Source organism: Panicum virgatum, chromosome 7K (genome assembly GCF_016808335.1).
Source record: "Panicum virgatum strain AP13 chromosome 7K, P.virgatum_v5, whole genome shotgun sequence".
Classification (NCBI taxonomy): Eukaryota; Viridiplantae; Streptophyta; class Magnoliopsida; order Poales; family Poaceae; genus Panicum; species Panicum virgatum.
Genome location: NC_053142.1, coordinates 37,094,720 through 37,110,475, shown reverse-complemented (window position 1 = coordinate 37,110,475; position 15,756 = coordinate 37,094,720). Strand labels below are relative to the sequence as shown.

The following is a 15,756-nucleotide window of genomic DNA, read 5'->3' as shown; positions in this document are numbered from 1 at the left end:
TGGAGTTGGTGGTTGTGAGCAGGGGCGGATCTAGGGGGCTAAGGGGGCTCCAGCCCCCTTTACATCCATGAAACTACATTGGAGCAAGAGGGGAATGGAAGAGAAGTAGGGAGGAGGAGGAAGAAGAAGAAGAAGAAGAAGAAGAAGATAGGAAAATGAAATGAAGATGGAGGTGGAAGGGGGAAGAGAGCCCCCCTAGCAGCCTGTGTTGCATCCGCCACCGGTTGTGGGGGTGGGAGTGAGGGTCAAACTCGGTCACAAGTTTAAGGGGGTCGAATGGACTTTTCTCTTTAATTTAATCTAGACATGTATCACCAGTGGGCGGTGGCGGTTGGGCGTAGGTGGAGGAGGGTCATGCTCACAAAGTTCACATCAACACTTGTAAGTTTACTGGTATATATTCAGGTTTCTCCTGACTAGTTCTGGATGGTGGCTTCAACAGGGACTGAAGAGCCGTCTCGCCCTCTAGTCGTCGAAGCCGGGACTTATGCTTAGATTAGTCCCTGGGCCAACTGTGGCCACGGGGAGAGGCGGCATATGTGTGTGAGTGTGGGGTGGGGGGGAGGGGAAGAGGAGAGGAGGGTTTGCTTTGTAATACAGGTCGGTTCAAACCCGCAATGATAGGTTATTTACAATGTCGTGTAAACAGTGCAACTCCACAACTTTCAACTGGCAACTGCCAGCTTGATCAGCAGCCAGCCACCTCCTCCCGCTATATATGTGCGGCCATCCTCCCCGATCGCATGCAAACCGTGCACCCCCAGCAGCAGCGTTGCCCCCGCGCAACCCACGCGCATCGCGCGCGCGGTGATCACTGCTCAGCCCGTGTCGACCTCCATGGCCGTGGCCTGCGCGCATGCCCAGCCCGCGTGGGCGCTGGCGCTCGCGGCGCTCGGGCTCCTCGTGTCCGCGCGCGCCGCGGCGCGCCTCGCGCTGTGGCTGTACGCGGCGTTCCTCCGCCCGGCGAAGCCTCTGCGCCGCCGCTACGGCGCGTGGGCGGTCGTCACGGGCGCCACGGACGGGATCGGCCGCGCGCTGGCCTCCCGCCTGGCCGCGGCCGGGCTCGGGCTCGTCCTCGTTGGCCGCAGCCCCGACAGGCTCGCCGCCGCCTCGACCGACATCAGAGCCAGGCACCCCGGCGCCCAGGTCCGCACCTTCGTCCTGGACTTCGCCGCCGACGGGCTCGCCGGGAAGGTGGACGCGCTCGGAGAGTTCGTCCGGGACCTCGACGTCGGCGTGCTCGTGAACAACGCCGGTGCGTGCTACCCGTACGCGCGCTACTTCCACGAGTTGGACGAGGCGCTGGCGCGGGGCATGGTGCGGCTCAACGTGGAGGCCACCACGCGGGTGACGCACGCCGTGCTCCCGGGCATGGTGGAGCGCGGGCGGGGCGCCGTCGTGAACATCGGCTCCGGCGGCGCCTCCATCATGCCGTCCTGCCCACTTCACACCGTCTACGCCGCCACCAAGGCGTGAGTGCTCACGACCAATCTAAGCTTTTTCATTTTTTCAAGAATAGCCAGGATATAGAATATAATGGTGATGCATATTTTTCACCAGGTACGTCGATCAGTTCTCGAGATCCCTCTATGTGGAGTACAAGAGCAAAGGTATTGACGTGCAGTGCCAGGTAATAACTAATCTGCATCGATGCATGACCAGTGATTTTCACATGATTGCTTCGTTTTCTCTAACTTAAGCACATATTTTTGGATCCTCTTTTTGTAGCTTCCCATGCCTCCATATACATTAAATTCACTTATTTCCTTCCAAAAGAAATACCTCTGTACTAGAATATATAGCTATTTTTTATTTTTCCAAGTCAAACCTTTTAAACTTTAACTATAAATATTAAAAATACCATAAAGATTGACAACGTGAAATCTTACTATTACTAATTGGAGGCTCCTTTTGAAGCCTCACCTAGGGTCTGTTTAGATGAAACGCAAAAACTTTTTGCGTTGGAATCTTGCTAATTTGAAGTACTAAATGAAGTCTATTTACAAAACTTTTTGCACAGATGGGTTGTAAATCGCGAGACGATCTAATGATGCTAATTAATCCATGATTGATCAATAATTAGTGTATGGTTACTGTAGCACCACTGTTGCAAACATGGATTAAGTAGGCTCATTAGATTCGTCTCGAGATTTACAGCCCATCTATGCAAAAAGTTTTGTAAATAGACTTCATTTAGTACTCCATGTATGTGTCGAAACATTCGATGTGACGGTTTTTTTGCGTTTACGGGGTTTATGGGATGGGAACTAAACAGGGCCCTAGGATCCTAGGTGGACAGTCTAAAAAAAATAGAGAACTCTTACAAATACTCAGAAACATCAGAAACATCTGAGACAACTCTAATCATAAATTCATAATAGCCATTGGATCTGTTATTTTTTTCTAATAAATTACTCACCTTTGCTATTATAAAAATAGACTAAAGTAACCCCCTACACATGCATCTAAATTACCCACCTTTGTCATTATAAAAAAATAATCTAAAGTAACCCCCTAATCTTCATCTAAATTACCCACTTATGCCATTATAAAATAATATTAAATAACCCCCTAAATTTTTCAAATATATTATCTAATGATATCATAATAAAAAATTAAAATAAACCCCAAATTTGAATCAAAACTATATTATTATAATAAAATCTTAAAGCGCATCAATATAAAATTCTAAATTACTATTTCTATTATTATTAATATATTATTTATGTTATTATTTATATAAAAAATGCTAACCATAATGTGTGTGTCACCATATATTTGTGTATAAGAGAAGAGACAAGAATACCAATTTTTATGTTATTCACATAGCTCAAACAAAGTGTTCAATTAAATACATATCACATATATATGGAGGTATGATGCAAAGTGAGAAAAATTGTTAGTAACTAAATCTATCACATTTATTACAATTATATAATAATAAATATGTATATTTATAGTACTGGATTAGAATATTTAATTGATTAAAGAGAGCGTGAGATAGATAATTATTCGGTATCTCTAACTAGCCCGTGTAGGAGCACGGGTTGATAGACTAGTGATATTAATTGATTCAGAATGAAACCAATTATCATAACATGTACTCCCTCCATTACAAAATATATGCCGTTTTGACTTTTTTAGATTCATATATTTTGCTATGTACTTAGACATATGTTATATCTAAGTGCATAGCAAATATTATAAATTTAAAAAAGCCAAAACAACCTATATTTTGGAACGGAGGAGTAACTTTTTTATTTTAAAAAAATATTTTTGGAGATGTTATTAGTCAAAGATGGAAATGATTGACTTTGACCAGATCTAAAGTTGCTATATTTTGAAATAAAGGTAGTAGTTCTTAGAGATGTAATCATTGTAATTTGCGCTATGTTGATACCACATTTATTTTGGAATGTTCTGATGCATACTACCAGGCATCCATATCAAACACGATTTTGTCATGCCATCTCTTTGTTAGGTCCGCTGTAATTTGTAAGCCGTACCCATAAGAAACTTAGCATTCACCAGAAACTAAATCTCGTGCATCATATCGATCATTCGAGATCCCCCAGCCGCATTCCACTACTATAAAAACAATTTGTAGCAACACCTCGTTTTTTAGAGGTGGATTAAAAAATCACATGTTTCTACAAATGAGGAGTAGGTACTGTAGAACTAAGCCGCTCCTTAAAAATAAAATTTGTAGGGGTGACTCACCCCTCGGCTGCCCCTAAAAATGGGTGCGATTTGTAGGGACGGGTGGCCCATGAATTCAGAAGTATGTGTACGAGCTGTGGCATCAATTGCATCGATCTGTGTATGTTTTATTTACATCCCTTTAATGTATAGTTTTTTGTGCGCATGGTCATCAGGTACCCATGTATGTGGCGACGAAGATGGCGTCCATCAGGAACCCGAGCTTCTTCGCGCCGTCGCCGGAGGCGTACGCCCGTGCCGCCATCCGCTACATCGGGTACGAGCCTCAGTGCACGCCGTACTGGCCCTGGCCGCACGCTCTGTGGAAGCTCGTCTCACTTCTGCCCGGCCCTGTTGCCGACAGGGTGATCCACAACATGGCCCTCGACGGCCGCACCAAGGGGAGGGCCAAGGACGCCAGGAAGAAGGCGCAGTGATACTGTTACTGGCATTCTTCCACATCTGTGCATGTAATCTTAATATCTTATACTTTCTCCATCCATAAAAAAATATAATTATAAGATCAGTGCCGATCAAACTAGTTCAAATTTGACCAAATTTATAGTAAATAGTATTAGCGCTTATGTCTTCAAATGAATTTATTATAAAATATACTATAACTAATATAATGGTACTTAATTTGTACCATAAGTGGTGTTATTACTTGTTATATAATTTTAATCAAAATTTAATCTGTTTGGCTTATCGAAAAGTAAGAATTGCATTCTTTTGTGGATGGAGAAAGTAATAGGTTGGTATACATTGTTTGTCTCTTCTTTTGCTACTGCCGCCCGCTCATGTAAAATGTGACGGTACCTTTTTTTTTGGAGGAAGAAGTGTGGTGGACATAAAAGTATTTGTGCCATATTGGTCGTACTAGCGCCGGGGTTCAGTCGTCACCCCAAACCCGGCTGATGCAAATGATTCTTCAATCAGATGCTCCTTCATCTAGAATGCTGTAGTCCGAAAGCACTTTCCAGCACCAGGAGATGGCTCTGTGCATCCAAAAGTCTCGTTTGTTGAAAAAAAACAGGTTTTATGTTTGTAGACTTCTTGCAACAAACTTGAAAGATAAACTCTGTTACTTGCCCAAAAGATTGAACGAAATGCATACACATCAATTGAATTCATTTGTGGCTCACCAAATCGTTAGGTTAGCACAAAATTGCTCCAAAAATGTAATTTGTGTACTCACTATACCTCTTAGTTCTAAACGGGACTACAAGGTCGCACTTTAAGACTAGAGTAAAATCTAAGGAGCTGATTGTAAAACAGCCCGGAATCGCCCCGACAAACTTGATTTACTTATTATATACAAACCGAATTCGAATTTAAAATTAATGCGATTTGGAATTTGAAGGGCGGCTTCCCGAAAATACGCCTTCGTTTGACCTAAGGGCAAGGGCAATGTATCTTGACTGAGTAGGTAATAAGCAGCAGGTCTAGATAGTAGGTCTTTGTGAGGCCGGACACATGACAAATAGAAAAATACTTTCTTCCCTTCAACTTGTGCATGCGTCAGTAGCAATTGCTTGTGCTGGAGAGAGTGAAACGGAGGAGTGAGCAACATTTAATCATTTTCTATTTTTACTACCAGGGCATAAGCTTACGACCGGGTAGTTGTTACTGACTGCTTTCACAATGGTTACTACCTAGTCATAGGGCTGTATTTATTGCCTATTGCTTGCTTTTTTTACCCCCATTGCGGGTGCCTAAGGCGCATTTCCTTAAAAAAAACCCTCGCCGATTACTCTGTCCCACTGTAGCCCTGCCCCCACCCCCCCCTCCACCCCCACCCCCGCCCTCACGAACCAGTGGCGGCTGCCCCCCCCCCCCCACCCACCCCCGCGGCCGCCGAGGGCGCACAGCAACGGCAGAGATGCCCCGATCTCCATCTTCCTCGAAACCTGTCACACCCTGAAATTTTTGAATTTCAGGATGTGATTAAAATTAAAAATAAAACAACAATTTTCTCATAGATTTTAAAATTTTCCAACATTTAATTTCTTTACAGGGAATTTAGTACAAGAAAATAAATATTGGTGGTTCTTCCAAATTAAATAGGGTCTTTTTGTTTGTGTTGCATCCATGCTGCAGTGCATTGTCTATTTGTTTGGGTTTCAATTTGAATTTGAATTCCTTGAATTCGAATTTTAATTGAATGTGTTTGTTTCTTCTCAAGAAATTGCCAAACTTTTTCTCCCCCTAACCCGTTTTCAGCCCAGCCCAGCCCATCTTCCTCTCTCCTTCTTTTTCCTTTCTCCCGCGGCCCAAAACTCCTCTGGCCCTCCTTCCTCTCCCGCGAAGCCCAGCCCGACGCCCCCTCCCTTTCCTCTCTCTGCCGCCGACAAGCGGGCCCCGCCTGTCGGGGTCGTCTCCCTCGCGTGAGCGATACAGACTCAAGGAGTCCGGCCGCCGCACGTCACGCGCCGTCCGAGCCCTGCGGTCTTGGCCCGCACGCCAAGGAGCCCTGCTCCACCCCTATTTAAGGCGCCGCACCCCCTGAACCCTATCGAATCGAGCCGCCGCCTTCTAAACCTCGCACAACCCTAGCCGCGGCCGCCGCCATTGTTGGACTCGCTTGGAACTCCGTGACGCCGCCGTTTCCGTCGCCTTCCGTTCACTTCGAGCCGTCCAGAACCTTCGCGTTGAGGTGGAGGTGCTCACCGACCCCTTCTCTCCCTCCCTCTCGCTCTGCTCTGCCCGGATTTCGCGTCGCGCAGATCCCGCCATCGGGTTCGCCGCATCGCGCGCGTGCACCCCGTCCCAATCCCGAGCCGAGCCGAGCCCCGGAAGGCCGTTCCCGGACCTCTCCGGCGAAGCACCGCCGCCGAACTTTGCCGCCGGCGCTCTGCGCCGCCGCCCGCACCGTCCGAGCCGACCCTAGCTGCTAGATCTCCATCCAACGGTTCATATTAGGTTCAATCAAGTCAATCCAACCCAAATACCGGTCAACCAGGGCTCTTTTTCACTTAAGTCCCTCAGTTTATAGGAAATCAACCCGCAGTCCATCAGCGTTTTAAAAATAATTATGTATAGGTCCTTCCTTTTACGTTTTAAACCCTGAGCTTTTCCAAAATAGAACCCGCCGTCCATAGTGTATAGTTTTTCAAGCTAACCCCTGTAGTTTAGGTTTAATCTCATTTAAGTCCCTGGTTTCTTTAGAGCTAGCCCCTGGAAGTTTAAATCTATCGCAAATAAGTCCCTAGAACCTTGTTTTAGCCATATCTTTCACGTTTTAACTAATTTTTCATCGATTCTCGCGCTCACATGATCCTTGTGATGTGTGCAATAGCTTTATAACCTTTTTATCCTCTGTGAGCACACTTTGTTGTGTCTTACAAATCTTTTCTGTTAGTCCTTAACCTTTTAGTTAATCGTGACTAGATCCCTGAAGCACCGTTTAGTCTATAGAATCGTCGTTTTAGCTCCGTTTTCCGTATTTCTTGCGCTCTCATAACCATAGCAGCGAGCCCTATCCTTTAGTGCGTTCTTTTTAAGCCTTTCTTTTGTTTTGGTGTATTGTTCTTAGATGTATCTTCTTGTTTGTTTGTATGTTTGCTCCATGATTGGTCCGAGTAGAAGGATCGCCATTCGAAGATTAAAGATCAAGTTTTCCAAGTGAGCAAGAGCTGAAGAGCAGTAAGAGTAGATTTTCGTTGGAGAAAGGCAAGTGACACTAACCATCTTTCTGTCTATGCTTATTTATAAGAGTATTATGATGATTTAATTAGAACATGGAGAACCACCCAAGAAAACAGTACAACCACAATACTATATGGCTCTGGTCTTGACTGATTAATTAGAGACTCTAGCTTGTGACAATCTTACCGAAAGGGCAAGAGGGGATGCATCGACGGGGTATAGCTCAGTTCTCTTGGGGCAATTGGTATTGTTTAATGGTCCTTTGGCAAGGTACCACCTCACTAGAACAGTGTTATGACCGCTTTGACTTGAAACATTAGCGGATTGTCATAAGTTAGGGAATCTTTGTAAAAGCCTCGTAGCGTCCCTATGCAATCACACCTCGGAAGTGTGATATTGTGCCTAGCTAGCACATTGCGTGGTTGGGTTCAAAGTTCTTTGGAACTTTTACGCGAATTATGGTGAAAGTGTACAACCTCTGCAGAGTTAAAACTAACCGGTTAGCCGTGCTCACGGTCAAGAGCGGATTGAACCCTCACATGATTAATAAACTTAAAATGGATATAAATCACATTCTGATTATTTCTTATGCCATTGCTGAGTACCAACCATAAGTGTACTCACCCTTACTTACTGCTGCTCAGAAGGAGAAAGTTGTGGTGAAGTCTTTTGAAGATGTTGCTGAGTTCTAGGCGTACGCAACCCCCAGTCGATTGCCTGTGAAGTTTGGAGCCTTCGTTTCCAGGATAAGCTGTATAACTCTGATAATCTTCTATTTGTTGTAATTCTCTTTTACGTGATACTGTTACTGATTATTCATTTATGACGTCTCTACATGTATGAAACTTGATTCTGATGTACCTATGCATTGGGTTTTGTCACCGTACAAAACCGACCTCGGCACCCGGCTCGCGCTGCTCGTCGCCCCCGACACCACCATCCGTGGCCTGAAGTGTACGGCCTCTGCCGCCTCTTCTCCCCCTCTCTGTTCGTACCGCGGGCGCATGTCGGAACTGATCCTTGTGTTCTTGGTCTCTGCGCAGCGCTGGTGAACGCGGAGCACGCCGCCTCCTTCCCCGACTTTGGCCCCGTCGCAGTCAAGTATTTACAGGTGCTGTTCCGTGGCTCTGAAGTCTGATCGATTTTCATTTTTTTTGGGTTAAGTTTTGTGATTGCAATGTGTTCATCAAACTCACATAGGTACAATTTAGTTTGGGGGGCAGACTTCGTTTTTTTTGTGTGTCTGTCAAGAGAGGGTTTCTGAAGTTTTGTCGAGAGCTTCGGTTGGTGATGGTGACAAGGGAGTTTTGGTCTGTGGGGATTGTAGAAATGCTACGGAGGTTGGTTACTGCATTTGTCAAATGCACATGAAGTGTGTGTAGTCCGGTCAGATGTCAGATTCACCTCTCTTATGGCTGTTTGAACTTTTGGGGGAGATTTGTTGGGTTTTTTTGGTGTTCGATTAACATTCAAGCATGGGTGGGTTTTCCATGTAGTCTGCACCCCCTGCGCGCACACCAAAATTGTGTGAATATTGAAATGCGCATGTACAATATGGTGGAATTGGTATCCATTGTACGACATGTGTGCAAGCTTGTTGTCGTTTATGTACTGCATGCTAAGTCAGCCGGTGTAACTCTGTAAATTTGTAATAGAGAAAATTAGCTGCTGGACACTGAAAAAATGTGGCTTTTGCCACAAACCACTAAAAAAAATGTCTTTGCCACAGCACACTACAAATCAGTGGTAATTAGGTACAGGACACTACACCCAGTATTATATTCATTTTTAATCAGCAACCACGCGAAATGACGATTGTGCCCTTGACTCTATCTCCTTTCCTCCCCGGCCCAAATCGCATAGACTCGCGAGCTCCAGCCTCCGGCTCCTGGTGCACCCCGGGGTCCGCCCCTACTCCGGCAAGGCAGCAATCCATCCCCGGCCATCAAATGGCTAGGCGAAGTGACGAACTAAATATGAAATCCACCCATTCACGTGCACAGATGCGCACATACCTGTGACACCCCGGCCCAGAACTTAATAGGATTAATAGGATACTCATACAAACAAGTTGCAACTTCTTTTTCGGAAGCCGGTCTCCAAAGAACTCCGAGGTTAAGCGTGTTTGGCCCGGAGAAATTTGGGAATGGGTGACCGACCGGAAAGTTCTTCCCGGGTGCGCACGAGTGAGGACAAAGTGTGCAGAAAAGACTAGTGTTGGTATGTGAGGACAGTCTATGTCCTAGAAAGCAGCCAGATGTAAGCGGACCCGGCCTCGGAGAGGCAGGACGTTACAGAATGGTATCAGAGCTGACTCTCGCGGTTTCACGGGCACGTACGGGCATAAGTGCGGAGGCATGAGCACGGGTGCGTGGGGGCGCAGATGCCACCGGCATATGCACGGACGCGTGACGGGTCAGTGCGCGGGCATCTGGGATGCGCCGTTGGCACTGGACGCACGGACGTGGCACAGGGACCATTGGCACTGGACGCACGGACGTGGCACATAGGCTGCTGGCACTGGACGTACGGGACGTGGCCAAGAGAGGACGTTCCTGGCTTGGGATTGACCGACGAGGACGTCGGTCTCTTAAGGGGTGAGCATGTGACATCCCGGCCCAGGGCTTAATAGGATTAATAGGATACTTATACAAATAAGTTGCAACTTCTTTTCCGGAAGCCGGTCTACAAAGAACTCCGAGGTTAAGCGTGCTTGGCCCGGGGAAATTTAGGGATGGGTGACCGATCGGGAAGTTCTTCCCGGGTGCGCACGAGTGAGGACAAAGTATGCAGAAAAGACTGGTGTTGGTCTGTGAGGACAGTCTATGTCCTAAAAAGCATCTAGATGTAAGCGGGTCCGGCCTCGGGGAGGCAGGACGTTACAATACCTCATCGTAGAACTCGGGCGGCATCCCCTCCAGCTCGGCCTCCTCGGCAGCTGGTAGCCTCCTTGGTCTTCTCCACAGCTGCAGCAGACCTCGGTTAGTCACCAACCAGGCAAGGCCCCCGACGCAAGCCAAGTACAGAGAGGAAGAAGGGCCTCGCGGGGCGGAGACCGGAGAGGACGCGCCGACAACGCCCTTCGAACCATATGCTCCTCCGTGGCCTGCTGTCTCGCCGCCGTCGCTTGCTTGCTGCGCCTCGAGGTCCGGCTCGGACATCGCCTCCTCGTTAGGGGTCGGAGAGGATCAGGCTGCGCCATGGCTGGCTGCCGACTGCGCGGGCTCCCTCGGGCAGCGCGGCAAGGTCGACCTCGGCCGGAGCGGTGAGGTCAGCTAGTTGATGGGCACACCCGACGGCTCGGCGCCGAGGTCCTCGCTGTGTAGTTCAGGCCCCGTCCCCGGCCGCAGGGAAGCATGCCGGCGTCGCGGACCAGCGAGACGCGGCCACCTCCAGCAAGACCGACGCGTGGACCAGCGGGCAGTGGCGTTGCGCCGGTCGACGGCGTGGCCCCCGAGCCTGCCTTCTTCTCCGGTGTGGTGGCGCGGTGGCGACGATGAAGAGCACAGCACGAACGGGCGCTGCAACGGGCAGAACATTGGTGGCCAGGGAGGAAAGGAGATAGAGAGGAGGTAAGGGCACAATCGTCATTTCACGTGGCTGCTGATTAAAAATGAGTATAATACTGAGCATAGTGTCCTACACCTAATTACTACTAAATTGTAGTGTGCTGTGGCAAAGACATTTTTTTTAGTGGTTTGTGGCAAAAGCCACATTTTTTCCGTGTCCAGCAGCCAATTTAATAACTAAGTCAAATGAGTGGTGAACTGGTGATCTTATTGTGGTTTTACAATGTGGCTCAGCTGTGCATGCTAATTTTGGATTTTGGAAAGTCATGTTATGGTGCTCACAATTCTTGAAATTCATGCAATATCTCTCTTTCTGTGAACCAAAGGCATGAGGTTTAAGTGTCAGTTATGGATGATTAAGGAAGTAACTAGGAATTTAGCATTTGTATCAAATCATATTGAAATCGTGCAAAGGGGCATACTAGATTTTATAAGGGTTTGCTATTCATCAGGTCCGGCGGAAGGGTGTACTGTATCACCTATCTGATTCAATGACAGTGACAAGTTCCTTCACCAAAATCAAAGGTGGGTGCTTTCTTTATGTCAAGATGGCAGAGGCAGCAGCAGCCACACTCTGCCACGATGGAAGGAGATCGAGTGGCAGTCATCTTGGAATTCCTGTAAGGAAGCGTGTTCAGGAGCTGCCTGCAATGGCATCAGAAATTGCTTGTGATGCACTTCCTCAAAGACTAGAAGGTACAACCTAAGAATTAACTCTGGCATATTAAACATATCAAGTTAACATTCCTGCTGCTTCCTAATTCATGTGTTGTTGATATGCTTGGTTAACTTCAGTTGAATTGGACATTCAAATTTGTGTATTTCCAAAGCGAATCTTAGTTACATGTCTCTTGCAACTAGATCGCTTCAAAGGTGTTTCTCACCCATAGGAAGCTAAATTCCATATGCATGCTATGCAAATGTGGTGTTGTCTCCATGTTTAAACATCTGTTCTATGCATGTGCAACTCTCTGTCTATCTTTTTTTCTTTTGTAGAAAATAACATGTGTTTAGTAGTCGTCTTGATTCTTCTTGACCCTTGAGCCGTGAGGTTGAAGTTGCTATTTTACTGTAGTGCTTGTCCTTTACTTCTAGTTATTATAATGGAAGTTATCTCTTCTCTTGAAGGTGGTGATGCTGCTGCAGCTTTGAATGATGTTCAAGCACATGATGCATTACCATCCTCATCACAGCTAAATACTGAAATAAAGAAGAAAGAAGCAAAGAGTCGCAGTAGCCAGATAAAATATGCTAATAAAACTGAAGGTGCTTATATTAGTTCCACGCCAATATCAAATGTTGGTAAACCTTCAAATCAGAGCAATGTGTCACATGCTGGTGCCGGAGATTTGACTAAATCGAGTAGAACTCCACTGGAAGCAGGCATAAATACTTCTTCTCGGCAAGAAGTTCAGGACACTTTACATGAGGAGTCCACTCAAAATCCAAGCACTGTTGAAAAGACTAGGAGGAGGAAGAAGAGAAATCGTCAATTGACTCCTTCCGTAGCTGCTGATCAAAAAACAAGCGTACCATCAGCTGTGGTTAAGGAATTATCTATATCCACAGGTGAAGTTTCTGCCTCATAACAGTCAAGGGCTACATGGCAATAATATCATCTATTATAGTATTCCCTCCGTCCCAAAATACAAGTTATCTTAGAAATTTTAGGACAGATTAACAAGAAGGTAAAATGACCATATTTGCCCATATTTATTACCCATATTTAGCAACAATTGATTCTTACATGCACATGCACTTTCTAAATATGGTAAAGTGACTTGCTTTTTGGGACAAATTTTGAATCCTAGAGTGACTTGTTTTTTGGGACAAATTTTGAATCCTAGGGTGACTTAATTTTTTTTGGGACAGAGGGAGTACGATATTATGCTATTACCTTCTGAAAATTGTTTGGAGGCTATCATTACATACTATACACCATATGCCATTCTTTGTGTTTGAATTCAATATTTCAATCACATATATCTTTATCGTATGCTTGATAAAATCATATCTTGGTGTCAATGGTTTAGCTTTGATACTTGAGCTGAACAACTAATGTAAAATCGGTCTGTACACGTCTTTTTCACTGTCTTCAAACTCCCATGCTCTATCGTTGCCTTTGGTATTGGAGAGCTATAAACCCACCTTCCCACTTCTCTTGTTAATCATGTTTGGAGTCTTTTCATTTTTTTTAATGTAGATATACTAATTTCCTGTTTTCCCTCTATCATTCAGGTGATGCATCTAATGTTGAATTGTCAGGCAGAGATGAAACTGCAGTCAAAGCATCTGGTTTGCCTCTTTCATCATCAGGACTCAATGATGGAAACAAGGGGGGCAAACATGTTCTGTTTATGAGCAATGCTCAGGCATCTACTGATCTAATCTCTGAACAAGGTGAAGTTGTAGCTAGTGAAGAAAAAACTTCAAAAGGAAGCATCACCCCATGGGATGGAGATGAGAAGCATGAACAAATAAAACAACATGATGAGGGAGGTCATGATAAAGGTGTAGCTGAAATAAGCAACACGGTGAAACATGGGAAAAGTACGGATGCCTTGGAGAAGAGGCGGACAAAGGATAATACTTCTCCATTGGAGAAGCGCAAGAGAGCAAGTAAGGCTAGTTCTGCTGACTTGGGTTCCATGAATACTACTCATGAGAAGGAGATGCATGGGTATCAAGAGAATGCAGCCAGATCAGATGCAGTTTCTACTGAAAGGGTGATTCTCCATGACCCTTCTACGCAACAGATCTCAAACAATGTGCATCAAGGGGATTCAAATATAATAGAGAATTCAAATGGTGATCAGAAGGAAAAGAAAACAAGACGACAGCACTCAGAATCGTCTAAGGTTGTTGATCCTAGTCAAGATCTGAAAGCATCATCTGCATTTGTTACGAATGAAAGCTCGATGCAAGTTGTAGCTAGTGAAGAAAAAACCTCAAAAGGAAGCATCACCCCATGGGATGGAGATGAGACGCATGAACAAACAAAACAACATGATGAGGGAGGTCATGATAAAGGTGTAGCTGAAATAAGCAACAAGGTGAAACATGGGAAAAGTACAGATGCCTTGGAGAAGAGGCGGACAAATGATAATACTTCTCCATTGAAGAAGCGCAAGAGAGCAAGTAAGGCTACTTCTGCTGACTTGGGTTCCATGAATACTACTCATGAGAAGGAGATGCATGGGTATCAAGAGAATGCAACCAGATCAGGTGCAGATTCTACTGAAAAGGTGATTCTCCATGACCCTTCTACGCAACAGATCTCAAACAATGTGCATCAAGGGAATACAAATATAATAGAAAAATCAAATGGTGATGGGAAGAAAAAGAAAACAAGACGACAGCACTCAGAATCTTCAAAGAGAGTTGGTCCTAGTCAAGATCTGACAAAATCATCTGCATTTGTTACAAATGAAAGCTCGATGCAAGTCACAGCTGTTGCTCCCCTGGATACAATACAAACAACCCCATGCAGTATAGAAGGAGCAACAGTTATTGACCACAAGAAGCTTGGTGAAAACCTTGATATAGCAGCAAAAAATGTGATTGATGAGGTTTTGGCAGATCTGAGATCTAAAGACAGCTTAAGTATGGATTTGGATGGAGATATGTTGACAGGAAAAACTCACCTAGGTGGCAATAATAATGCACTTGAATATCCTGAATCCACAGCGGATGAAGTTGGTGTCAGTACTGCATTACCTCTGAAATATCCTGCAGCAGTTCACTCTGATGTTCCTGCCAGCTCACCGAGACTTAAGAAGTCTAAGAGGGAAAATTTGAAAGTGCTATCAACAATGATTGACTCATCTCATCATTCAAGCAGTGCACCTGAAGAAGATGCTAATAAAAAATTAAATGAGTCTGATTCTTTGAGGTTTTCTGACTAAACAAGTGATCCTAAGGATATTTTGATTGGAGATGTCATTGCACAAGCTGGTGAGAAACCCAAAGCCACTAAGCGCGGGGAAAAGAAGCTTTCCTTAAAGCAGGTATCTGCAGATAGTGGTAAAATTTTGGATGAGCGAGTCAGTCAGGTTGATACGCTAGACTTGAAGGGAATGAATGCTACACGAGCAAATTTGGTTCAAGGAGGTTCTGTAGTTGAAACTCCTTTGAGTACTACTGATGAAAAAGTAGAGCAGAAAGGCAGAAGGTCGTCCAAGACTCACACTGCTAAAATACAAGAAACTAATTCTCCTATCCCTGGGCTGGATAGTCAGTTAGCTAAGGACACCCAGGTTGAGTATGTAACCCATGTCATTGGGACCTATGATAATGAAAATGCAGCAATAACTCCGAAAGAAACACCTGTAGTTCAGAAAGATGAGGCTTTTAAGTCTTCCGTCCCTAATGCTCAAAAAGCAAGGAAAAAATCTTTGAACTCTAAACTTCAAAGTTCCAGGTGATGAGCCTAACGCTTACGAGAGAAGCACTGGCCCTGCTTCAAACTTTAGCCTCTATCCACCTGATGATGCAGTGCGAGTTCCAGGTGAGCCCCCCCTAGATGGTGGGCTCTTTTCTCTCTCTATTTTTCCAAAGAAGCATACTCCATTGCTAGATGGTGGGCTTTAGAAGAGTTGTAGCTGAACCTCTCTTAATCTATCTTGTAAACCGCGCTCCCAGCTGCGTGACCTGCTGATCGCATTTTTGTTGGTCATAGCCATAGGCTACACGCGGTTGTTCATAGCCCCACCAGTCCATTTCTTTTGTCGGGCCTTTACACTGGCTAAACTGTGTTGCTGCCCAAGGATTGAGACAATGTTGTTAATGCTACAACTTACCAGTTTTATCTAAAGACAACGATGCCTATTCTCAACTTCTCATC

General features: G+C 45.4%; 2 protein-coding genes and 1 long non-coding RNA gene across 4 annotated transcripts; 2 read left to right on the top strand and 1 right to left on the bottom strand.

Annotated features, from left to right (window-relative positions):
* The first annotated feature begins 726 nt into the window (after window positions 1–726).
* On the top strand, window positions 727–4,679 carry LOC120643069 (very-long-chain 3-oxoacyl-CoA reductase 1-like). Of its 2 annotated transcripts, XM_039919601.1 has the most exons (4): window positions 727–1,472; window positions 1,561–1,630; window positions 3,876–3,976; window positions 4,064–4,679. In XM_039919601.1, exons 1-4 carry the CDS (start codon window positions 838–840, stop codon window positions 4,134–4,136), a joined length of 879 nt encoding a protein of 292 aa, XP_039775535.1. In that variant the 5' UTR covers window positions 727–837; the 3' UTR covers window positions 4,137–4,679. The 2 variants fall into 2 exon arrangements, with proteins under 2 accessions (XP_039775535.1, XP_039775534.1); XM_039919600.1 differs by having other exon boundaries at window positions 3,876–4,679.
* Window positions 4,680–5,548: 869 nt separating this feature from the next.
* On the top strand, window positions 5,549–15,324 carry LOC120641291. The gene is made up of 6 exons (XM_039917342.1): window positions 5,549–5,602; window positions 8,233–8,298; window positions 8,388–8,455; window positions 11,366–11,609; window positions 12,042–12,482; window positions 13,152–15,324. Exons 4-6 carry the CDS (start codon window positions 11,405–11,407, stop codon window positions 14,816–14,818), a joined length of 2,313 nt encoding a protein of 770 aa, XP_039773276.1. The 5' UTR covers window positions 5,549–5,602; window positions 8,233–8,298; window positions 8,388–8,455; window positions 11,366–11,404; the 3' UTR covers window positions 14,819–15,324.
* LOC120641292 lies at window positions 9,225–10,860 on the bottom strand. Its single transcript, XR_005662215.1, has 3 exons — window positions 10,401–10,860; window positions 10,233–10,310; window positions 9,225–9,359 (listed from the first exon to the last, which is right to left on the bottom strand). It is a non-coding gene; the product is annotated as an uncharacterized LOC120641292 (long non-coding RNA).
* Window positions 15,325–15,756: the final 432 nt, after the last annotated feature.

Bases quoted from the DNA above. Each gene is read 5' to 3' on its own strand.
- LOC120643069 (XM_039919600.1), top strand. From the start codon at position 838: ATGGCCGTGGCCTGCGCGCATGCCCAGCCCGCGTGGGCGCTGGCGCTC. The intron at 1,473-1,560 runs GTGAGTGCTCAC...ATTTTTCACCAG, and splicing joins GTCTACGCCGCCACCAAGGC to GTACGTCGATCAGTTCTCGA. The intron at 1,631-3,875 runs GTAATAACTAAT...CATGGTCATCAG, and splicing joins GTATTGACGTGCAGTGCCAG to GTACCCATGTATGTGGCGAC.
- LOC120641291 (XM_039917342.1), top strand. From the start codon at position 11,405: ATGACAGTGACAAGTTCCTTCACCAAAATCAAAGGTGGGTGCTTTCTT. The intron at 11,610-12,041 runs GTACAACCTAAG...CTTCTCTTGAAG, and splicing joins ACTTCCTCAAAGACTAGAAG to GTGGTGATGCTGCTGCAGCT. The intron at 12,483-13,151 runs GTGAAGTTTCTG...TCTATCATTCAG, and splicing joins GGAATTATCTATATCCACAG to GTGATGCATCTAATGTTGAA.